The 26,256-nt window shown below is 36.7% G+C and overlaps 1 protein-coding gene across 1 annotated transcript; it reads right to left on the bottom strand.

Annotated features, from left to right (window-relative positions):
* Positions 1-2,419: 2,419 nt before the first annotated feature.
* LOC139133196 (voltage-gated purine nucleotide uniporter SLC17A9-like) lies at positions 2,420-14,970 on the bottom strand. The gene is made up of 9 exons (XM_070699632.1): positions 14,712-14,970; positions 13,653-13,779; positions 12,716-12,935; positions 12,155-12,254; positions 10,811-11,059; positions 6,587-6,683; positions 6,034-6,156; positions 4,950-5,121; positions 2,420-3,399 (listed from the first exon to the last, which is right to left on the bottom strand). Exons 1-9 carry the CDS (start codon positions 14,831-14,833, stop codon positions 3,230-3,232), a joined length of 1,380 nt encoding a protein of 459 aa, XP_070555733.1. The 5' UTR covers positions 14,834-14,970; the 3' UTR covers positions 2,420-3,229.
* Positions 14,971-26,256: the final 11,286 nt, after the last annotated feature.

The following is a 26,256-nucleotide window of genomic DNA, read 5'->3' as shown; positions in this document are numbered from 1 at the left end:
TTAAATGTAGATGTCCACCCCAACGCGTGACTGACCTCGTTCTGGGATCAAATTATCCATTGACGCAGTATGCTCTAGGCATCATTTAAACCGCACTCCTGATGTTAGATCATGGTATGTTTCTTTCCAAATTTTACTCAATAGCTGAATAGGTGGCGCAGTCGTGACAGAAGGGAAGTTGCACGCCAGGTACTAAGTTAGTACGCTTGGTAATAAGAACGCGTGTTCGAAAGAACCACTGACAACAGGTCAACGTACGTGTAGTTGTGTTTCATTTGACTTGTTTAAATTAATATTTTTCATAGCTAAATCAAATCATTTCATAAAGAATGTCACTGTTTATGAAATTCCCAATTATCATATCATTAAGTCTCATGTTATGTAATAATATAAATGTTCTTGTTTTGGAGTATTTCTGCGGTTTCGTCCCGTGGATATTCAGCTCGGCTTAACTGGGATCTTAAGTAGCAGTGACTGGAAAAAAATTAAGCCAATTTAAACTATATTCTTTATTTCTATGAAGCCAAGTTTATTTGCTCCTTCTCTGATATTCTAGTGGTGTCATTGAGTTTGTGTTGGTCGACAGGTTTATCTGTCTGCCTCATTTCGTGTCTCGTCTGTCTACAATATCGGTGAATTTTGAGTGTTTAAACTGAGTCATTTAAGGTATGACTTTAACCATACAAATTGAGTGACTTTCGTGTAGGAGAATTCATCCAATTATCATATCAAACGACTCTTGAAGTGATCCTTCCGGCTACCTTTATAACATTCATGACTTATTTTAAGGTGAAAATATCTATTCAGACGATTAACAATGGAACAGACTTCCTTCATTGTTCTTAACGTAAACCAAGTATTCGGTAATTGCCGTTTACTTGTTATTAATCTGCGAATTTTTAACTGCCGGTATCGTATGTGATGTTCCACCAATACCAAATAAACAATCGCCATGTACATTATTATCTATACAAGATATTGACATCCCAGTTCATGGGTAAGCCAGCGTTCATACCATCATTTTTGGCAGGTGTTTGTTTTTAATGGAGGAAACTTTTCAAACTAATTTATTTCTTGAACAACTGCTAACGTGTTGTCCGTTTTCAGAACTTTTGAAATTTGTTCTATACTATTTGCTTGCATGTGAAATTGAGGAAATGGGGTTCTGCATTGTTAATTTTAGCAACGCTTTGAAATTCATAATTTTAAAGGGAAACGATTTCCCTTGAATGATATCACTGACAGATTCTTTCCATACGTCACTTTTAATTTCAATGAACAGACTTCTATCGCAACTTTGTCTCTTGGAACAGTTGCTCCTCGACTCCACATTCTTAAAAACTAATCGCACCTTCGTTACGCAGGGGTGTTCTGACAGAAATTCATCGACTCTTGGTCATGGCTAATAATACTCCCTGAAAAACATTCATCACTATGTCACTTTCAAGTAAGTAAGTAAGTCAGTACGTATAGGTAAGTACGTAAGTAAGTAGGTAAAATTTAAGTAAGTAAATAAATGTCATATTACTTTATGTATGTGATCCATCTAACTTCAAACTTAAAGGAAAATTGTGGCAAACGGGTATTGTGATAGTAAACTTCACCAGTATTATAGTCGCGTGTGCGTGGGTAGCCATTTTGAATGTGAGGTGCAATCAAATAAAAATTTATTCTGGATTACATCCGCATAATGGACGCTTTACGTAAGATCAACTTAGCATTAGAATTGACCGGAACAGACTGCAAGCAATGTCCATACAATTGATGGATTCTTTCGTTTATTTGTACAAAAAAGGCATCGAATGGCATTATTGGCATCGCACAGGGAAAATTATGTTCACTCCTAAATACATACAAAGAAATCGACACATATGTCTTGCAGTTTGCAATTACATCCACCTTTACGTAGACCGAAATCTCAACAGGCAAAAGCATGTGCCTTCATCTTCGAGCTGAGCTTTTGGCAAATTTTAGTGAAGCTTTCTGTGATTTGATATCATTTATGTAACCAAGGCAGCTTGTGGGTGAGCGACTGCATCCGATATGTTCTATAATGGAGAAACTTTATATCTATTACAGTCCAGCCGTCTCGATGGCGGCTATTGTATAATACGGCTAGTTTTCAATCGGGTTCGATTGTATAAGAATTACCGGATGTAGGAATCTTTCTGCGCATGGAAAGGTAAACATAATGTGTTTCCGTCTGTTGGTGTTTTGTATGATAGCGCGAAGAATATTACGCGAAAACGATGGGGTAGATGGTAGGTGAAAATGTAACGATGGGTTTTTAGCTTTATATGTTTTTACACATACTTCAAGCAGTGTTGGCGTTGAAGTTTCCACTACTTCTACTTCCATAGCTTGGTGAAATAATACCACTAGAATAATTTTTATTAAAAAACCTCAGAGGTTACAAAAATTTAATTTACGGAATAATTTTGTATTTATTGTAGAGAATGCCTAAATATATGTCAAGTTTATTACATATAATGATTTCGCAACAAATTTTCGTCTCCATATCGCTACTGAAATACCCAGCTGCACACTTCACTTTCCTTGTCCATTTTACTTCATTTCGCTGAGAGTAGATTGCCCGTCTAATGACATGCATGTACTGTGCATGTAAATAAATAACACAGCATATATTCTGACCTGAAACTGACGTCTGATCTGCCCAAATTTGGCCTGTTTCCACTATCAGGATTTCACATACTTGTATTTCAATTAACAGTAAACCAACTGACTTGCCAGGAAACCTGAGGGAATTCCCAAACATAAAAGTTGGATAAACAAGAAGACCCATGTCGTTCGAGAATAAGAAGTCCCTTGAAGAACGCCATACATTGCGTGAACTGATAAATATCTCGCAAAAAATATGACCTTGTATCAGATAACGATAGGATGACGTAGAGGGTCTTATTGATAAACTTCGTGCGTTGTGAAGTCAGCGTGTAGGTACAAAATGCAAGTGCATGTCGATGCAAAACCTTACATGCAGAGTGTGCATGTTCTCCAGAAATTGTACTACACCTCGCATTGTGACATCAGACGGAGTGTTCATGTATCTTAGCTATGCTTTATATGATCGATGGTAGACATGTGAGCCTCCTATAGATTGAAGTGGAGCACTACTTCGTCTAGTCCTGACTGAATTACCCGAGAGGCAATTCAAACAGCTGATGGTAAGGTGGGCTTCAAAAACTGGAAGTTGACCACGCACACGAATAAGTTACACTAGGCGTTTTCCAGTTCCAAAGACCATGAAGACAAGCCATCCTGACAGGCCTATGCACGCCGTCAAACTAAACACGGCACTCCAACTGTTGACATATTCCAGTATATGACCGCTGACGTAGACACCCAAAAAACCAGGTATTGCTCCAAAGGAATTCATAACACCTGCAAGTAGGTAAGGTAAAATAATCGCAATTCAGCGTCATTATTCTCAGAAAAATAATATTATACTGTCTTTTTGGTTGTCGAACAAAAACTACAATGTCTGTAATATCAGCACTATATCCATATTGGAATATCTGCTAAAACTGTGCGATGCATGTTGAATCAATATCTACACGCATGTTGTAAGCTTACATTATGATCTTATCATATAGCTATGCCCATATCGCTTTATCCTAGCGACGTTTACCGTAAAATATCAGCTGTGATATTTCATGGTAAACGTCGAGATATGCACGATAAAAGTCATCGGTTTTGGAGTGTTCCCGAACTAATTTGATGGTAAACAACGTAAACAAACAAAATGGCTGCCACTCTCCGCCTGCGAAGCGATGTCGCCGACGTAAACATTTAAAAGGCTTTGAGGAATATGGATATTTCGAGTTGTTAAATACAGAAATAGCATGTTACCCCAAGTGTAATGTTTTCCCATGGTTTTTCTGTAAGAGTTCTTATAATGTTTTAAACAAGATCTAGCAAACATTTTGCCGTTCGCATGGCACGGTCTAAGCTAACCTTCGAACAAAGTACAAGGTAGCGAGCGCGTGGCGTGACATACACCGATGTCGCGCGCGCGACGCTTATTGACATGGCAACTCTCAGTGCAAATAAACAAAATAACGGGCCCTTTTCTTGCAGTATGACGATCGAGCGCGATCGAAATCAGGAGAGATTTAAAGCAAAGGACAGTTTTTGATCGGTTACAATTGTAATAGCATAGTGCACCTTAAAAAGTTCCTCCAGCTGTACGACAATTTTGAATCCCGGTTCTTCTTTGGGTTCATTGAGATGTGGAGGACTTGCAGCGATGTCGCGCGTGATGTTGATCGTGTAAGCCCTTTATGAATGAAGCCTGTTCATAAATATTTCGATATTTATGAGAAAGACGTAATAAAATAAAGCCTCAAAATTTCCGTACTCTAAGTACAATTCTGGGCATGGGTATATGATAAATCGGTTATTATGGGGCCTACACAATATCACCTGTTCCTTGCGTCTTATCAGCATTCGTGTCATTTGTGCTGCTCCAGACACTCGACTTATTGTCGTGACTTACTTAACACAAATGACACTTATGCTGCTACGACACAGGAAGAGGCGATAAATTGGGTATTATATCGTACCAGTATATTGATGGCGCAAATACTGCGATATGATTGGTCGAGACGCAAAAACAACTGTGTTATATTCGCAATATACCACGCTGGCAAACGCGCGATTTTGACCAGTTCACTTAGTATATGCACGAGCGATAGCGAGTGCATATATGTCGTGAACTGGTCAAAATCTCGTGGTATACCGTGGCTGGGTGTGCTTTATTGCTTAAAAAATGTCTAAATATGCATACAGAACAAACTTACGAAAAGGCAGCAAAAAGCTTTGCGCCTTTGATATCGATCATTACGTTTGTCGAACCAAACTTACGGTTAAGATAGCCTCACAAACCTAGACATTTTCTATCATTTTATTGATCACGGAAAAACCCTCCTCACCATAAACGGCACCGGCATGAGCCGGGACCAAGTCCTGTGTGTTTGTGTACGCGCCTGCCGTTGCCAGTGAAACCATGGTCAGTCCGTATGTAACGAGCACGAGGGCTGTGACGTAACAATCAGTCAGACCGAGGCAAAATAGAGACATCGCATAGGGAAGTGCTCCGATCGACTGAAACCAAAACGGAGATATAGATTTAAACTACTTTGAGTATAATTTTTAACATTTGTTTTTATTTAATATCTGAATTCTCGGTATACTTATTTTTGTACCACTTTTCTGTTATATTCATACTATTGCTTTGTTACCCATAAAAATAAAATTTCAGTTAACCTTTTTAAGTGCTGTAAGTTTTCCCGCCACCTTAATTTTAGCGCAACATTTTACCAATTTTAATTAATTTTTTCTGTAACTCTTTCGGTAACTTGGACCAGAGGGACATAAAAATTCCATTGGCTACAGTTTTTTATCAAAACTTAGGAAAAAATCTGCAAAGAAATCGTCTGGATCTGAAAAAATTGTCTGCGTTACATTTTATAATTACTTGACTTTGACACTCAAAGGGTTAAGTTTTGTTGAAGTTTTGTTTCTCTGATATATTGTACCTCGCCATCATTGTATTTTTCATTTCATTTCGTTTGTTCATTTTATTCATGCATTTCAGTTTTTTATGTTCCGGTTGATTCAAATTCCTGAGTTTCATTTCAATTGCGACTACATTTCAAAGGGTCACTTCATGATGCAGAACACTTCCGTGAAAGTGCACTTGGCTAGAGTTAGATTTCACACAAGAGAGTATCCCACAAATACACCCAATAGCTTTTTTGGGAGGCCCGGGGGAGGGTTGCAAATCATGTGCAATTCTGAGGTAAAAAATGATTGGAGGGGGACGGGCAATGGCTTTTCTCGACTATAAGTGAAGCCAAACTTTAGTAACGTCAAGTCGTAGAAACAAAAGAATAGGAAACTCGATATGAATTTGACAGTCCCATGAAGCTCTTGTGCTTGTGACAAACAATTCGAACAAAAATTTTTATAGGCATACTCAATCCGTATGATTGAGATCTTTTTTTCCGGACTCACTTGCATGAATTTTCTGGTGGCGGTCGTGCTGAATCCGCTGTTTATGAGTCTGTCAGCGATCCAACCACTTCCAAATCCAGTGAATGTTCGTAAAGTCCACGGCAGCATGTTGTAGACCCAGCCCTTCGAGGGAAAATAACATTAACAACTGACGTCATCTTCTTCATCTCGGAATTTCCTGATTCTAAAACCAGCATCAGATAACGGTAGAACACTACACATTGAACTTGTACACAATGTCTCGTGTTTACAAGTCTAACAATTTTTGGTTCTACCTACATGTACTTTACGAAGTAGAATAACATTGATATGCTGTGCAGCACAACAATAAAGAAAATGGAATCTATGCATCGTCCCTTTTAATCAATATGTTTACAAACAAATTGCGTTTCTGTTTCGTTCACCGATCGTATTATTGAAAGAAATGTGAAACATCAGCCGTAATTCGAATGTCTGTTAGCTTCACATGAACCTTCCAATTAAAAACAAGAAGATGGTGTGTAATTGAGTAGAAGTTTGGATATAGAACCGATAAAATCGTAGGGGAGTTTACCTTCGCCTCTGGAAAACGCTCGCCGAAAAATGTTGGCAACCAAGAAAAGGCGAGGAACCACGTGTAAGCGTCGGCGGTACAAGTAAAGATCATTGCCCTGCATAGGGGAGAGAAATACAGGGTTAAGTCTTTCTATGGCTTGACTGGCGAATAGCGGACATGGAGTAAGGAATAAACCCGAAAATTTATTTTTCCCATAGAGTTAACTCAGGGATGGCGGTCATTTGGAATTTGAAATATCGATAAATGTTCGGAAACTCATTTCTCTAATATTAAACTATGACCTGTGACCCTAGCTTTTTATTCTTGATTTGGTAAGAGGATGGTTGACAGTTTCATTGAGGAAACCTTGAGCGGAAGTGTAAGTCTTTCACATTCGAGGCGCATACTACCTTAAGCGATTGAGATGCATATTATACGTCCTAGTATAGACTTTATCAGCATCTGCACAAAGAGTTATTTATCCGATGTACTTTTCCCATGTTAACTTCGCTCTCTCCTTTTTCCAGTACCAGTGCTAGTCGATTTCCCATCCACTCATATGCATACTAGGGGCGGCTTTTTAAAATTTCGTTCAAGGATTTGTCGAAGAGTTGACGCTTATTAGGCAAATTGACAGTTTGTGTAGTGAATTGCTGCATGATAAACGGTGCATATTGAGCTGACTCACAGCAATTCGGATCAACTTGTACAAGTGGCAAATACCGAGGTCGATTGACATTTGAGCACTTCCACAAGCGATATTTACTGCACTGGTAACCCAGCTCTGTAAACACATTATGCCTCTTAACTATACCAGGTGCGCATCACTTCGTCTTTCTTTCAAAAGATTGCTAATTGTCAAGGTAAAGGAAGGGCAGTAATACACACGAATTGGAGACAATTCGCAACCCATGTCATTTACATTGATATCGTCTAGGGCCAAGCCCTCGGTGTCGCTCCAGAGATTAAGATTAGAAATGTTCTTTCCGTCTGAAGATGGAAAGTCGTCGCTTATGGTTTAATATTGATTCCTGATCAGTAATAAGAAAGAATAAAATAGAATTAATTGTTACTGGCTACATACATTAGTAAAACCACTTTGCATTGCGTAAACAGTAAATTCAAACACCCAGTTTACCCTCTGGTGAAAACAATTCACACACGCTACATGTGTCAGACCCGGGCAGGTATGGGTTTTCTGTTTAATCTGTCAAAAAGTTGGACATAAATTGGCAATGTTTACCATGATAACAATCCATTGTGTTTAATAAGGGGCGTAGAGTGCCATCATTATCGTTGCAATGGCAACTGTACTGCTTACTCCTAATTGCAAGCTGAAAACCAGCGTACGGTTCCGTCTAAAAAGTGGTAATGAACTGTAAGGCCTTGACAGAAAAGAAGATTTTATGATTTTGGCTATGAGTTAATTCTCCATCAATTCATTTTTAAAATCATAGGGCCATTGTCCCTGAAGCTACTATAGACATGGATACAAAATTAAGTATTTCTGACTGTATGAAATTATCTCACTAAGGTCATCCAAGGGACATGTAAACCAAATATTAAAGCTGTCTGACCAGCAGTTTTGAAAAAACAAGCGGCTCAACAGTTGACAGAGCTCTGCTGTGTTATGTAGAGAATAACCTTTTGTGACACATGTATTGATGAAGAAGGTGGATATCTTTGATAGCTCATTTCAGGATGCCTGACCAAAAATGGAAAAAATTCCGTAAAAATACAGATTTGCATATTTCACCAGACTATATTAGTCTATAATAGCAAATAAACGAGAGTTAATTACATTCTAATTTAATTAAACAAGACTTGCTTAAATCAAGATTTACGTCATAAAAAACAGCATATCTGTCAGGTTATAAAGAATCTTGAGCTGATTATCTTTTAATATCAGTATTTTCATCCTATTAACCAAGCACATTTTAACTTTCAAATTAACATTGTAAGTAAGTTCTGTCGAATAAGTTGAGACTGTACGTACTCAGAGAAAGCACACTGAAAAGACAAATGTTTGAAACTTAAGAAGTTCAAGGTCATCAAAAGCATTATAAGGAATCATGTTACACTTTCATTGCACTGTTTACACAGATTGCATAACTGCTATAAATAGCACATGAGGAATCTTACAGCCCAGCTTTACCCTAAAAACCCTATCACTTTGACCACTTTTTAATTGACCACTCTATTTTTTATTTGACCACTCTATTTTTTTCCTCAAAAAGTAATCTTATTTTATCCTTACCAAGTCAACCATAAATGGAAATTAGAACTTTCTCTATCTCTATTTATTTGACCATCCTATCATGACAAACTATTATGAGCAATTTCTTTAGGATAACATAAATGGTGGTTCAGAATATATCAAAGTTGGGATTCAGGAAAGTTGCCTTTACATGTTTTAATCCTCAATTCACTATGAACTGTCAAAAAAAGTTGAACTTTCTGATAATTCCACACTATAATTATTTTGGCTTTGATGATTTCCTAATTAATTCAATTATTCAAAATCATATTCATTATTTTTTTCTGGATGAATTGATAGGGTTTATACAGTACAAGAATTACATACAATGTAAGTCAAACTTTGACCAAAAATGACAAAAAATTCCTTAAAAATACACATTTGCATATTTCATCAAAATTTGAACAAATCTAAGTTGGGTTATCCCTAGGGACCTGTATACCAAATAACAAAGCTGTCTGACCAGCGGTTATGAAGAAGAAGATTTTTTACCAAAAGCACCTTTTTGGCATTAATTTGCCTATTTTCAACAATATCAAAAATAAAAAAAAATAGTTTCTCAAAATCAATATTTTTCATCTACACAACAAATATCAAATCAGTAAGTACTGCGGTTCTCAAGATATTTGAGTGGACGGACGCCTCACAAACGGACATACATACATACATACATACATACATACATACATACATACATACATACATACATACATACATACATACATACATACATACATACATACATACATACATACATACAGACTGACGACGGACGCGGACGGATACCCATCCCAATAGCTTCTATAGACTATAGTCTATAGTAGCTAAAAACACATTCCAAGGCTATCTAATATCTCTCATAACAGATAGCCTTTTTAATCTTTCTGCTCCTATTTGTAATAGACACACTAAACGCATTTGTTTTTAGCTCATATTTGGTATTTATATAATACCAAAAAGAGCTTATATGTGAGTCGGTGTCATCTGTATGTATGTATGTATGTATGTATGTATGTATGTATGTATGTATGTATGTATGTATGTATGTATGTATGTATGTATGTATGTATGTATGTATGTATGTATGTATGTTGTGTGTGTGTGTGTGTGTGTGTGTGTGTGTGTGTGTGTGTGTGTATGTATGTATGTATGTATGTATGTATGTAGTATGTATGTATGTATGTATGTGCGGATGTATGTCCGTCACACCCAAAAGTTCCCATACCGCCTAAGCTACACCATCTCGGTATTTGGTGTACAGGTAGATGCAGGGGTTGAGATGTGACGTTGTTCAAATGAACACGTCAGTGTCAAAAATGTTCAAATGAGGGGAGAAAAAGGGAAATTCTGCAAATGTTCAGGAGTGGTGGCATGCCAATGACTGAAACAGGATACTCCATTGACTTTGTGTCATTTCCTGTCATTGTTTATGAACTGTTAATTATTAACAGACCTGCTCAAATAAAGGACGGACCATCAGATCTTGGGAGGGGGTGGTCACAATGAAATTGTGAACATTATTGTTTTTACAATTGTAAATTTCGGAAAAAAAAATTTCCAAATGAGAAAGCTGATCTAATTTTTTTTCTGAGTAAATTTTCAAATCTATAATTTTTGTTAGTTCGACGCTGTCCGAGGATACAATGTACATCTATATCACTAGCGCAACTAAGATTGCGTGCTGTAACTACAACATTTAGTTTAGTAGTGGTTGGTTGTCACTTTTTTATCTAGCTTCTTTGTATGTCACAACATTTTATAGCTTTTCTATCGAAAACCCTTGTGGATGTGTACTAGGTAGGTCTTAAAATGAATCACATATATATTGGAGTTCGAAACAAACAAACAAACAACAAATAAATAAATCACGAATACATAAATAAATAGAATTTGATCATGGCCTGCCGTTGGAATTGTTTTTGTCAGACCAGTTGCAAAACGAGGACAAAGTTTAACAATTGCTAAATAATTTTATTAGTACTCACCAAAAACATTTGTTTCTTAATAAAAATTTCCATATCTCTATATTCGACTTTCTCGCCGGGCCCTCTTCCGTCTCAACACGTGCGTATTTCCTGGCACGGTGTTTGCAGGGATGTAAACACCGTTTCCTCATCAAAAATATCCGTATTGCTATTGCCCATATAGTGGACACTGTTCCAAAGACGTAGAAACTCATCTGCCAACCGTAACGGTCCAGTATGTAGGATCCAAGACTCCCTGAGAGCAGAGTCCTTAACAAAAGGTTGTCAAGAATCATTAACAACAAATGAGTACGGAGACATTAACAGTATCAGGATATCGTATTCGTAGCAAATACTCACATGCCTCACTGTAGACATAAACGTAGGTAAGTATTTTATCCTCATTAATAATTGCATTATTATGGAGATAGCAACAGACAGACAGACAGAAAAAAACCCGGACAGATAGCTCGACAGACAAGCCTATACAGATAAGTAGATAGATTGATATGCAGACAGACAGAAAGCCAGACAGACGGACACACAGACATACGGAACAAGATTGGAAATAATTTGTAATGAATTTGTAGTATTCTTTAAAAGAACAAATTTACTATACATGACAGGATATTTGCTACCTCTTGAAAAATAATATTTTAATTTGCAGTGTGTGAAAATGTTACGAGTAAAAACCTAATGAATGATAGTATCTGGATTGAACATTGTTAAAGACTTATATGACCAATATAAGTTATTTAAGAATAATATGTGAACTAGTCTATATTTTCTAGGCCGCTTAATAGTACTTAGTCTGATCTTGATTTGCTATATTTTCTCACCCGAAATTGATTTTGTTCCATTGAATTGCGGTGTAGTCCGTCAGTGTCATTCCAAATATGCCCTGACTACATTTAGCACTTATTATGCCTTAAACTAATACACAAGTATGGGACTCACTCAAAAGTCATGGATTTCAATTTTTGGTCGTTGTATCGTTTCATTTTAACATTTTAAAACAAATAACACGTTTTCGTTGAAATCGACCCGATTGCAGTAATACATACGAATCGATGTGTCGAGAATTTTTTGAGATGGAATAAAACCGGTTTTCCATGTTTTGCACTGTCATATCACTTTGAAAAAAATGAAGCTGTTAAAATTTCGATTCAAGATACATTTCTATGTATTACTCCCACCTGTCGCAATGTAATGATAAGACAGACAGACAGATAGACAGACAGACAGACAGATAGACTGATAGATAGCCATACATAATACATTCATCTGTATACGTGGATACGTATGTACGTAAATATAGAGCATCTTTTCGATATATCTACAAAAAAAGTTAAAATCGTAACTTACCCTATTGTGGTACCCGAGTCTAGGGCGGAGAATAAGAAAGATCTACGCCCTGTAACTGTTTTAGAAGCACAGATACTTGATAACGCTGGAAAATGGAATGCTGGTGACAAAGCAGAAATATTTTATACCATATACCTTTGTCAAAATATTTATTTCCTCTATCATGTGAAATGGCGAAAACGATGCTAATTGTGCAGAGCACAGCAACAGCGCAATAGAAAAGTATCTCAAAATAAGTCCCATGAAATTTAAAGGAAAAGTTTTAATTTCTATCACATTGAGGGCAATGGATACACTTTTTCTGAAATATACAGATTTTAAAATTTGAATCGACATGTTGTCTTAATTCCTTAACAACCACGGAGTAGTCTACCATATTTTGTTTATTTACAGAAATTAATAATTCGCAGCATATATTGAGCCCTCACCGAAAACAGCAAAAAAATTGAAAAGTTATTTTATGCGTATTTTTATGTAGTTTGTTGTGACTCGAATTTCAATTATATATGTGTCTTTGAATGTAACATTTAGCACGAATCAAAGCAAACGACCCTTACTTACCTGTCACCACACCGAAGATAACCCTGTTTATAACCAGAAATGTAAGATGTGATGACTTGTCAGTGAAGGCATAGGCACAAAAAGGATAAATTATCGTCAATGGACCCCAAACCATTGTTGCAAGGGTTATCACTTGGTCACCACCAATGCGATCACTAAGCAATCCAGACGGTATTTGTGTCACCATATAGCCCCAGTAAAAACTGGACAGAACTAGACCCTGTACGAAAGAAATTCGACTCAGATTTGTTGTATGTATGTATGTATGTATGTATGTATGTATGTATGTATGTATGTATGTATGTATGTATGTATGTATGTATGTATGTATGTATGTATGTATCCATGTATCTATGTATCTATTTAATTATGTGTGTGTAAAATATATAATTCTGTAAAAAATACTCGACTTGACGGTTAGAAATGACTCTTATTTTTCGTCACAATTCAAATAAAATAATTTGATGTTGTATAGGCTAAGATACGAGACTTATATTTGAGAAAGGCAAAATTATGGCAAACTCCGAAGTTGTTGCACAATCTTTAAACACTGTAAAACGATCCGGATTTTCCACCGATTGCTACAATGGACTTTGAAGCTGATTGACGATCGCTTTGCATTTGTCATGAGTTCAGAATGTTTTATTATCCAATTGCGAATAAGAAGGTTCCAAGGAAACCTTGAAAACAAAAGCAAAACGTGTATGAATAATCGGGAAACAACAGAATAAAATCACAGTCAGGCTTTGCCGATGAGTACATTTGAATTGCCTGAGGTAAAAGTCCATCATACTTGCTGGCTGACATACTGATTATGATTTCGGTGTGGGGGGGGGGGGGGCGTTTAAAGAACTTTGGCAACACCACCGTGAACGAGACAAAGCATGCTTTTACATGGCATATCTAAATGTCATATACACAAATGAAACACACGAACCGTTTCTGACTTGTCCCAGTGGAATTCATTCGCCATGGCAACGGCGCTTATCGACATGCAATTTCGACAAGAATAGGTCAGGCCTGTCAACACGAACAGTGCTGTACCCCATGCAATCGTTTGATTCCTACAACAAAGTACACATAAAACTTTGGCAAGTCAAGGTATTGTGTTGGACCACTCGCGATGTTGTCTGGAATCAGTGATACCATTGCTTTGATCGAGAACAATATCTAAGCAATGAATTGCCTATACACTCATTGGAATCATGAAGATAAGCAATTCATGAGCGTTATTTTATTTATTTATGTTTTCCTTGGCAAGCCAGCTGATGATTCCAAAGCGTATCAAACACAAAACATGTTCAGAAAACGAATTAAGACGAACCAGTCGATGGAATTATCACTGTGATCGATGATCCTTTATTAATTATGAAGCTGCTTGTGGTAATTATATATTCTAATAATAGTAAAGGTTGTGTGTGGGTGTGTGTTCCAATGTCCACGCGATAGCGATATTGTTTAAGTGCATTTCTGCATATAGAAGACAGCAGTATCCAGTTATCGAAAAATATTCAATTTATACAACTAAGTAAATCAATTTGTGTATTAAATAACCCAGACTGCTCAGCAGTGATTCCTTAAATAATAAAACAAATGTTGTTCGAAATAAATTGTTGCTGTTGACACGAATATCGCAAAGAATAGTAGAGATAAATGGTCATAGTCTGCAATAACATACTCTTTTGCAAACACTGGCTTCCGGATATTGTCATTATCTTAGTATATTTGAAGATTTGCTGGCAGATTAGCAGAATATACAGCAACTCTCTCTTTTTGTACACCTCCTGTTTTAGTTTTATTCTGCATAGGAGTGACTTTAACGCGCGTGATGGTGCTACTTAATTTGCATAAAGTTATAGTATGCAAATATTATTAATATGAGGTCAGTCCACACACGACTTACCTCATATTAATAATATTTGCATAACCTTATGCAAATTAAGTAGCACCATCACGCGCGAGGCGTGACCTTGGGGACACAAATTTCAAACATTACCTGCTCCAGTAATCCGAAAGATCATTGTGTCCTGAGTTAATCATCTCGATGTCTCCAATAATGGAAGTGTTAGGCGTCACTGACTCTTCCAAATCCTCGTCCGATTCTGTGTTCTCCATCATTCTGAAAGACGTAGCAGATACAGTAGATTTTCGATCGGATTCAAACTCACAACGTACGGCACCCAATCACCCAGCGAACACATCACAATCAACCGCTCAACGTTTGGAAGTGGCGTCCCTGACATATGACATCTGCATTCACATCAACCACCACTTCCTGAGCAGTACGCTTGCGCAGACTGCCAGGATTGACAATGGCTCATTATATACAGGGCATTTGGGTCAAGGTGGAAGCTTGGTAAACAATCATCACAGCAGCAAAGTCCCTCCACAAAGCATAGGAGGTTGTCTACATGTCCGTCCCCGGGGTTGGGGTTGGGGGTAGGGGTATCATGGTCTCTGCATGGACGTAAATGTGGTATCAGCACAGTTTTTTTCTTGCTAATGTTTATTGCAATAAAGATTTACACTGCCAACCTTTGGTGTCTTGGTCTTATGTTAGCACTGGTTTTGCAAATATTTCTTTTTCCTTCCCTGTGTCATGTATTTGTCCTTTGACATTCTTACGCGAAGTTTTGTCACTATGTTGCGTCTATTATCTGATGCGTTTGCCAAAGCAAGCAAGGGTAATTATCACCAGGTTAACCTTGACCAAGTCAACAACGAACGCACCAGCAAAGTATCTTCTGATATACCTTTTTAATTTATTTTTATTGCATATTGTATTGCAGACTGGCCCCGGTCGCCTGGCTTTTCTCGGCAGCTGAGTTACTAGCTTGCCAAGCGTCTGTGAGGCCAAGGCGTTCACCGCCACGATGTACGCAACAGCCTACAATTAACGCGTCGGTTTGCTGATATTTAGTCCTTCAATTTACTATATATTTTGACACTTATATGCCCACAGACTTGGAGCAAGTCTAATTGTATTAGTTCATTTTCTGAAAGTGTAATGGGGTCAGAATGCTCCTATTTGAATTTAACCAACAAAGACCCGGTCAACTTACATGTACATGCCAGAGAAACGTTTTGGATCAAGAAACTACGCACTTCCTTCCCCGATGGACTAAACACGGAAACACCTCTAGCCGTGTAATTGACACGATCAAGTTCCGACAATCCCAGTTCAATCTCATTTTACTATTGTTCCTGTCATCTGCTCATAACGCTGAACTCCGTTAACACCCTATTGTCCTTTTTTCACACCTGTACTTTCCCGTTGGTTGTACTTTACCCCTGGATTCTGTTCATCAGTTGGATCTGACGATGCCTTGTGAACTAGGCGAAAGCTTGTCACTGTACATGTAAGAACCATAAGTTGCGTTTTGTTGAGACCATTCAAACTTTAAGATTTTGTGATATATATATATATATATATATATATATATATATATATATATATATATATATATATATATATATATAGAGAGAGAGAGAGAGAGAGAGAGAGAGAGAGAGAGAGAGAGCAGACAATGTGACAATTTGCCCGATGTGCCCGATGCCAGGATTGCAAATTGTCTCCTGCTGCGACAGCATATACACCCAATTTCAGGCAATACTATTTTTATTACATGCCTCTTCATAGGTAACGCTATATGGCATTTAGTTACATGCAGAGTATTTTCAAACAATTTTACGATTGTCGACCAGCATCAAACAGATTTTAACGAAAATTAAAATGTCTATGCGCTAACGGATATTTTACATCTAAAAATTTACATGCCGCTTTTATTGTGCGCGGTAGAACTGCACAGGATACTTTCCCGTATTTTAAAGGGGCTCTGGCTATGAATTTTAGAATTATTAGAATCCGCCTCGGGGACAGAATTTCGGACTCTCGAAGTTCTAATGTACACTTCAACATAGGGATATTAACATTATTTTGTACTTGCAGTAATTTGTGTTATTCTCTCTCTCTCTCTCTCTCTCTCTCTCTCTCTCTCTCTCTCTCATCAAGAATTGATAGCGGTTACAGGACGTTAATACTAATCTTCTAAGAAAAACATTTAAAAACTATTATCATATTATCACATTCCAATTATGTCTCACTACTCAGCAACAGGTGCTTACTTTTTATTTCATTTAAGGTTTGTTAAAACACGGACTATTATCCCTTTCAACAATTCATTCGCACAACAAATTCCGGTCGGGACTTGAATTGAGGTTAATAAAGTTAATATTGGGGACATCACATGCACGCGGCTAGTTTGGACATGGGTTTAGGACTAGAACAAGAACTTGACATTCACCCCTGCCCCCGAAGATGTACACACATAATATAAAAGATTGAAAAAAAAATAAAGCAACGGTTACTCCCCAGAAAGCTTCAATAAATTTATAACCTTAAAAATATAAATACAAGTGTTGTCTTCGGAAGTGTGAGATGTATGGTAGCTATATTTGTCATGGCATGTGCTTAAAGACATTTGACTGTTATTACGAAAACTCACAGAGTATCAGAAGAAATTACAGTGAATTTCAAAATAGCCTGGAATTACAACGTGCTAGGGTGTTTAGAAAAACGTTTCTGGCGATAGAAATAACGCCAACTACATCCATTCATTGCAAACGTTCTCCTTTGACTGATTTTGCAACAATTGAACCCAATACGACGTCCACTGTTCTCACTCACAGCACGTTCAATGTAGGAAATACCAATCGTCGTACCGACCCGTACACACTGCACAGAGAAAAAACCTATTGTTAACGTTCTGTGCAGTTCCATCGCCGGGAAATGTGATAAAGGCAATATAAGAATGTTCAAGCAGTCAGTGTACGGTTGAGTTTTTCAATGGGAGCGCGACAACACTGACGATGTTGACTATGGCACAGTGAACGTCGTATTGGTTTAAATTGTTGCAAAATTTATCGAAGGAGAAAGTTTGCAATGAATGCAGGTGGTGTTATTTTCTATCTCCAGAAACGTTTTTCTCATCAGCCAAGCACGTTGTAATTCCAAGCTATTTTGAAATTCGCTGTATATCTTGGTTACACCAAAGAGGTAAAAGCGAGTCTCATTTCAATACCGCCAAGGTAATACTGGCTCTGAAAAAGTCATAATAGTCTTTGCTAGAATTTGCAGAAAGGAAAATAATAAACGCTGCATACATTAGTTTTACTTCTTTGCTCTTCTCATAATAAATAATGAATGGTTTGGGGCCATTGAGTATTCTTCATTGATGATAGCTTATTATGAAGGAAATCTTTCTTCTTGGCGATCTAAATTGTGATCTGCATAAAAATCGTCAAGAATCCAAATCACTCCGTGAATTTTTCAGTCTATTTAATCTCACACAGATAATTTCTAAGTCAACAAGGATCACCGAATCCAGTGAGACTCTTATAGACATTATTGCAACTAGCCATCCTGAGAATGTTGCTTTTAGTGATGTAATTATCGATGGTACAAGTGACCATTTTATAACTTGCTGTACTGGGAAACTAAAAAAGCGAATTCGTCCCCCTAGTAGACATATAAAGTTTAGATCATATAAGCATTTTGATGATGCAAGTTTTAAACGTGATCTGGAAAAAGTTCCATGGTCAAGTATTGAAGCCTATGATGATATCAATGATGCATGGGCGCATTGGCGTACACTTTTTCTTGATGTCTGTGACGAGCATGCGCCGTTTAAAGAGCGGCGTTTTAGGAGTTCAGATCTGGAATGGTTTCGTAATGACGAGTATTTATCAGCATGTCATCAGAGAGATTATTGGAAAAAACAGCATGCCAAGCACAAGACATCGGAAAAGTGGGCGTCGTATGTTATGTGGAGAAATAAGGCAAATAATTTGGCAACAAAATTGAAAAAGGAACACTATAGAAACGAAATAAAGAAGAATAAAAATGATGGCAGTAAGCTTTGGAAAACCATTCGAAACTTATTGCCTGGTAATATATCGGCTGGACCATCAAATATCAAATGTGGTGATGATATTATTGCGGATGATATTAAGATGGCAAATTCTTTTAACGATTTTTTTGCCAATATTGCTTGAAACTTACAAATTCTTTTGGAGATTTAGCCAACAACATCCTATCAGCTGGTCACAAAATTCGAAAGTACGCAAGTTCGTTTTTAAAGAAATTGATCCAACTTTTGTTTTGGACCAACTCAATAGTATTTCAATTACCAAGGCAACTGGTCTTGATTCCATCCCGGCAAAATTACTCAAATGTGGAGCTCCTATCATGTATAGGTCCCTCACTCATTTATTCAATATGTCAGTACGTACTGGAAAAATTCCTGACCAGTGGAAAATAGCCAAGGTTACACCACTTTTTAAAAAGGTTAGCAAATCTGACATGAACAACTATCGTCCAATATCGGTGTTGCCTATAGTTACAAAGATTTTGGAACGTGCTGTTCATTCTCAACTTTATAGTTATTTAAATGAGAATGGCCTCATATGTGACAACCAATCAGGTTTTAGGCAATCACACTCTACCGAAACTTCCCTTTTAAATGTTGTCGATTATATTCTCTCCAACATGGACAGTGGAATGCTGACAGGTGCTATTATATTGACCTATCAAAAGCTTTCGACACTGTCAATCATGTGTTGTTGTTGGAAAAGCTGTCAAAGTTTGGCGTGAACGGTCTTGAACTTGATTGGATGAAAAACTATCTAGCAGATCGCACACAACGCACGAATATAAATGGATCTCTGTCAGAAGCATCACCTGTCCAAATTGGAGTGCCCAAAGGCTCGATTTTAGGGCCACTTTTCTTTTTGATGTATGTAAATGATCTTCCATCTGTAACTAAATTATGCAAAGTGGTTTTATATGCTGATGACACCGCATTGTTTTATGCGGCAGATGACTTACAAAAAATACAAAACTCGTTACTCAGTGATTTTATATCAGTTAGTAAATGGATGGATACAAACAGATTAATCCTTAACGTTGACAAAACTAAGTCCATGATTTTTGGTACACCTCAACGTCTCAGAAATAGAAATTTAGTTTTGAAATTTGATGATATCGAAATTGATGTTGTCCGTCAATTTAAATATCTTGGTGTTGTGTTAGACCAATACTTAAACTGGGAATCTCATGGTAATATGATTGCCGAATCTGTATCGAGACGTCTTTGAGCCATATGGCGTATACGCAAATTTCTCGACCAGAAAACGTGTGAGTTGATGGTGAAAGCGTTAGTTTTTCCATTGATGACGTATTGTGGCGTTGTCTGGATGACTTGCAGTAAAGGAATGCTTACAAAGATTCAGAGGTTGCATAGTAGAGCAGCCAAATTAGTTCTTGTTAGGGGAAAGTTTTCTTCGTCATCATTGGCCTTATCTCATCTAAAATGGCATCCTATAAACCATCAGTGGAATATACAGTTAGCTGTGATGACTTGGAAATGTTTTAATAGATTTGCCCTCCATATTTATCTACTGATTTTCAAGAGCTTATTTTGTTAAGCGCTTCCAGGCGTTTTACAAGATCTACTGTTAGTGATAAATTAATTGTACCCATGTCCCGCTTACAGAAGGGTAGAAACACATTTCTGAATAGAGGCACAAGACTATGGAATACTCTACCCTCATATATAAAATCTCAAAAAGAACTTTGCAATTTTAAATCTTTAGTGAAGAAATATGTTTAATTTGTACGCTTTGTGTTTTTAAGTCTCGTCACTTTGATGTACTTTAGTCAATTTTATTCATTCTACGTGTCTGTTTTTTATTTGTTTGTTGTGTACCTTTTGCTTTTTATGCAGGACGTCATGGGAGATCATAGAACACCTTGTGTGGGAAATGAATTGACTTATCCTGTTTAAATAAAGTAAAATAAATAAATAAATAAATAAATACATACTAAAGCAATGCTCATCAATACCCTTTATAGTCGCGCCAGCGGCTTACTGACTACGCATGCGCATATTTATAATATACTATGCCAGTAACCGGAAGTGTACCCTACTTTCATGGTAGTCTGGTTCCCTGACCCATTTCCCCGGTAGAGGGCGTGGGGAAATATAGGGTCAGGTACCGGGTAGCCATCTTGAACAGAATTTTGTTCAAGATGGCGGAGGTTAGTCACCTGACATAACATGCTGCAACAAATGTGGCTGCTACCATGAAAACGCCGGTCAAAATTAGACTTGATCAGAATTATGTTCGAACACATTGGCACACGAGACGGGAAACATAAACTGAAAGGATTAATCCAGAAGTACGGGGAAATAGAGGTGATTGAAGGCTGGCTGTGATATCGCAGCAGTACTTGTGGAGTGTATCGAACGTGCTAGGGTCATTGAGGTCATCGCCGACAGTGGCGTGACCCCAATGACCAGAGCACGTTCGATACATGCCACAAGTATATACTGCTGCGATATCACAGCTAATTGAAAGCAAACTTTGTTGGAACTGTGAACGACGATTCATTTCGATGAATGGTGTCCGAATTTCGTGAAAAATGCCAGGCATCATGTCGACCTTCTAAAAGTATCATGAGGTGTGCTAAATCACAGTGGCTAAATCATGGAGGTAAAAAGTCTTTCTTTCTACCTCCACGGCTTTGTGGAACAAACAAGAAGTTTGTGTCAAGTGAGCCTGAAAGTGCGAAACCCAAGAAACATGAGAAAAAGTTACAAGTGTTACTTTCATCCAATCACAGCTTGTTTTATTTTAATCCAATAGCGTCCATGTTTACATTAGCCGGTACCTGACCCTATATTTCCCACGCCTCTACCGGGGAAATGGGTCAGGGAACCAGACTACTTTCATGGGCGCCGCCATGTTTTTTTTGAGTACTCGTAAAGAAACAAATACGAAACAAATTACTATTATATAACATGCCATTTATAAAATATACCTCTTTTATTAGCCAGTAAATGTTATTATGCACCTTGTCGCTAATAGAAAATTTCGTTAATATAGATAAAGGGAGAAAAACTCTCGTGCATATGAACGGGGGCATACGCAAAGAATGCTGGGATTGAATTTTAAAAAAGCGCCCCCTGTGTCAATAACTAGATTAAAAATTACCAGTTTTTAGACGGAACGCTCTAGTTTTCACCTTGCAAGTGGAAGGTGGGCAGTGCGATTACCATTGCGATGGTAACGATGGCATAATACGTCCCTTGTTTAACACAATAGGCTGTTATCATGTAAAAATTGCCAATTTTTGTCCAACATTTTTACACATTACAGAAAATCTATACCTGCACTGCTGCAGGGTTTGTCGTCGTGTACGTACGTGAACTTTCATCAGAGGGAAACTGGGCATAGTTGTCACACAAACGTATATGAAGTAACAATTATAATTCTATTTTATCGTGAATCAATACAAGTAACATTGCCAATCTTAACCCCTGGCGCGACACCAAGGGCTGAGCCCTATATCATATTATAATACAATATATTTAATTAAGAAATCGGGCTATTGATGTTGCATAACTCAGTTTTCAATTTTTTGAATGGAAATTCATCTGTGTTATTCACCCTTTGAGTTCTGTATTTTTTTTTTCACCCATATTTTGCGTAAATATTTTCACAATATTTTTGAACAGTTCTGAAATTTTTCTGATAACTTTGGACCAATTGAACACAATATTTTCATTTCATTTCATTTCATTTCATTTCATTTATTACCATAAAGAAATAATAATAAGAACTACTATAATCTTTTTACATATTACTTAAAAAGGAAAGAAATGGCAATTTAGGAGCCAAAAAATAGCTTTTCGCTAATCTGGTTTGGCCCCACCTCAAACTACATGTGCATCACTTATAAAAGGGCTAGAAAGAAAAAAAATCCAGTACATACAACGAGATTAAAATGTAGGAATTTACATAACAGTAACTACTTTACGATTCATCGATGAGGTGTTGGTTTAACGCTTTTTTAAACAGATGTTGTGATGTGAGTGATTTCATGTGAATGGGTAAACTATTCCACAGTTTAGCGCCTGAATATTTAATCGCAAATTTACCGGCATCTGTGTATATCTTCGGAATAGCTAAGTTTTGCTGAAGTTTAAACCTTGTATGTCGGCCATGGTTGACCATTTGGAAATAGTCACTAATATGATGGGGAAGATTATAATTGTACAGATCAAAGATGAAATTTCCTATACCAAGTTTATAAAGTTTAAAGATATCAAGAAGACCTAGTTCTTTGAATAGTGTTGCAGACGGATCTCTGAATCCAGAGTAGGTTATACACCGTAAACACAGTTTCTGAATTTTCAAAATAGATTGCAAATATGTCGATAATGTACTCCCCCACACTTCTAATCTATACATTATTTTTGATTTAAGAAAAGCTTTATAAAGTAAAAGTAAAATATGTTTTGGTACAATGTTTCTCAACTTAAATAACATTTCTGACTTTTTCGAATACAAAGTGTTACATAATCAATATGATCTTTCAAAGCTACAGCTACAGTTTTTTTAATTAAAATTTTGGCAAAATCTGACAAAAATTGACTGAGGTATATTTTATAAGCGAGACAAAAATTGACTTTGACGCTCAAAGGGTTAAAATCTAGCGTGTTGAGATCAAAAGTTCATTTGACAGAAGTTTTCAATTTGGCTAAATGTCATAAATGACAGGGAGGGATTATTTCTCGATCTATGAGAGATCGAAAAACCGTTGACTGACTTGAATGCTGGCATCGGTTGACTATAGTATTCGCTCTCCCAAATAGTACAAACACCAACCATCCGATGAAAGACATACAGGATGCTATAGCACACACAGCTGTCCAACTCTGGAAATATTCCAGTAGGTGGCCAATCATGTAAACACCGAAAAATGCCACTAATCCACCGGCCTCCTGGGCCGTAGAAACTGACCAGTCCCTCATTCCCGCTAATTTTAAAAGTATCTTGTGCGAATTATCATAACCAAGCCCTCCCCCAGTATAATTGGTCACACTGAGATAAATGTTACACCTTAATTCCAATTTGATACAGTTATTTCCGCCATAGTAATGAAAACATACTGGGCCGCGCCAAAAATGAAATGGAAAAATTGGACATTTGGTATATTGGAAATTGAAAAACCGGAAAGGTGCATTGTGAGAAATAGAGTTTGTCAGAGGGAAATTTGAATGGCCGCAAAGTGCCATCCTCAGAATACACAACTATACATATACATTATACATACCTGTTTCCTATATTTCAATCTCAGCCCAAAGATTTTAATTCAGAAATTATAGGCCTAAAAGTTAATAATCAAGATGATAAAACCATTTGAAAATTGAAAATTAGTTCCATTTCGATTTTCTTTTTTGAAAATGCAAATTGGTTTATTGGTTGGCCGAAATGTGCCACGAATTATAATACTTGACGATGACAGTATTGTTTTAACATCTTCTAAAATTCTGTCATTTGACTTGTCAGTGCAATCTGTCCATGTCGCAATCATATATTACCAGAGAACAATGGTCAACACACAAGAGATGATATGCATGTATCTAAAGAGTGTGTTCACTTATCTAGAATCAGTGAACAATTCAAAAAGCCAAATGTAACTGAAAATTAATTTCAATTGAGGCTTTTAGAAAGACAAAGAAGGGTGCACGGAAATGAAAACGTTACATCCCGAAAGGTTCTTGCTGATACTGTGATAGATTTTTTTCCTTCCACATTAGCTTGCCAGTTTTTTTTTCATAAGTCATCTAAGGCAGAATTTTTTTTCCTTTGTATCTGCTGGGAATTTTTTTTTTCGAAAACCTTCCACCCCCCCAGGATATCAAATGGTCCACCCCTTAGTGGGTGAGCTCAAAAAGAGAGCCCCATTACAATTGCATCCTTGACACGTATCAGTAGCTGTTGAGAGCAATATCGTTCGACGGTACCACAGTTTTTGCCCTAGTCCCAGGTCATGGATTTTCAATATGAACGCGTGATGTTTGTTATCAGTGTTTGTTATGGTGTGCGCTTCTCAGGCGAGCACTCGGCCATTTTGGATTTAAATGACGTAACTGCTCGACTGACTCACAAATTACTCGTTTTCATGAGCGCAGCCAATGTCAACGTTTAATCTCGCTACGCTTGGATGAAATCCTACTAATAGTATCACTAATAGGCTTACTATCACGGATTAAGTTAAATAATATTAAGAAGCAGAAAACGTTCGTTACTGTTAGCGGCAGATAAACTACGGAGACAACAAACTGCAGCTAAATCGCCGCTAATTTGGGTAACTTCTCATTTTTTTTATAAAGAAACGAAGACATAAAATATAAAAGATTAAACGCAGTTTTCCTCAGGAAGTGATTGTAGTATAAAAGATTACTTCAGATCAAATGAAGAAGTAGGCACAAATATGGGGATTTTGTAGAACCAGAGGTGCATAAACCTATGCATTGAAGAAGTGGCACGTCTCAGGCTGTGAATGAATATATATATATATATATATATATATATATATATATATATATATATAATATATATATATTATATATATATATATATATATATATATATATATATCGCCACCAAGCATTCTGCTTTAGCATCGAACACTGTAATTTTCCTCGAGGACATCTGTATACTTCGAGATATATATATATATATATATATATATATATATATATATATATATATATATATATATCACAGATTAAGTTAAATGTATTTAACAATAATATGTGTATATATTTAACTTTATATATATATATATATATATATATATATATATATATATATATATATATATATATATATCGAAGTATATAGATGTCCTCTCGGGAAACTACAGCGCTCGATACTAAGCAGAGCATTATAAATAATAACACAAAATTACTTCAAGTACAAAGTAATGATATCTTAAGTTTCATGCATCCTGCAATCATCAGACAGAAGAAGTGAAAGGATTCTTAGCTCAACACTCTTAGATATGCATGATCGGGACGTACCATTCTATTTGTACTACTAGACATATATATATATATATATATATATATATATATATATATATATATATATATATATATATATATATATATATATATATATATATATATATATATATATATATATATATAATGATTCAGTCTGTTTTCACCCTAAAAATAAGACACAACTCATTGAAAGGAGGTAAGAGCTGTTATCAAGTCTCCGCTGTGTTTACAGTCTGTCGGCGCTCTTTGGAATGTAAAATATGTGACAAAGGCAACGGATGGGACCCTCTCCCCGTCAAAAAATGCTCGTATACACAACCAGGGGCAATATCACCTCTCACCAAATAGTTAAGGGATGGGGAGGGGGCTGCGCTAGCCTGTAGTCATGATGAGGCAATTGAATCAGTCGGCAGAGCATTAAATCAGGAAAGATCATCAAACAATTACATAATCAAGCAACCACCAGTTTTGTTACGATATACATGATAGCTCTGTTAGAAATAATCTTAAAAAAACAACACATTTGAATTCAATGATGAATTCTACCGGCAGATTTACGGGGTGGCAATGGGTTCGCCAACTTCGCCACAGCTCGCTGACCTCACATTCCACGAGACAGAA

The sequence above is a fragment of the Ptychodera flava genome, chromosome 5, assembly GCF_041260155.1.
Source record: "Ptychodera flava strain L36383 chromosome 5, AS_Pfla_20210202, whole genome shotgun sequence".
NCBI classification, from domain to species: Eukaryota; Metazoa; Hemichordata; class Enteropneusta; family Ptychoderidae; genus Ptychodera; species Ptychodera flava.
The sequence above is the reverse complement of the archived record's forward strand: the minus strand, read 5'-3'. Positions and strand labels throughout refer to the sequence as shown.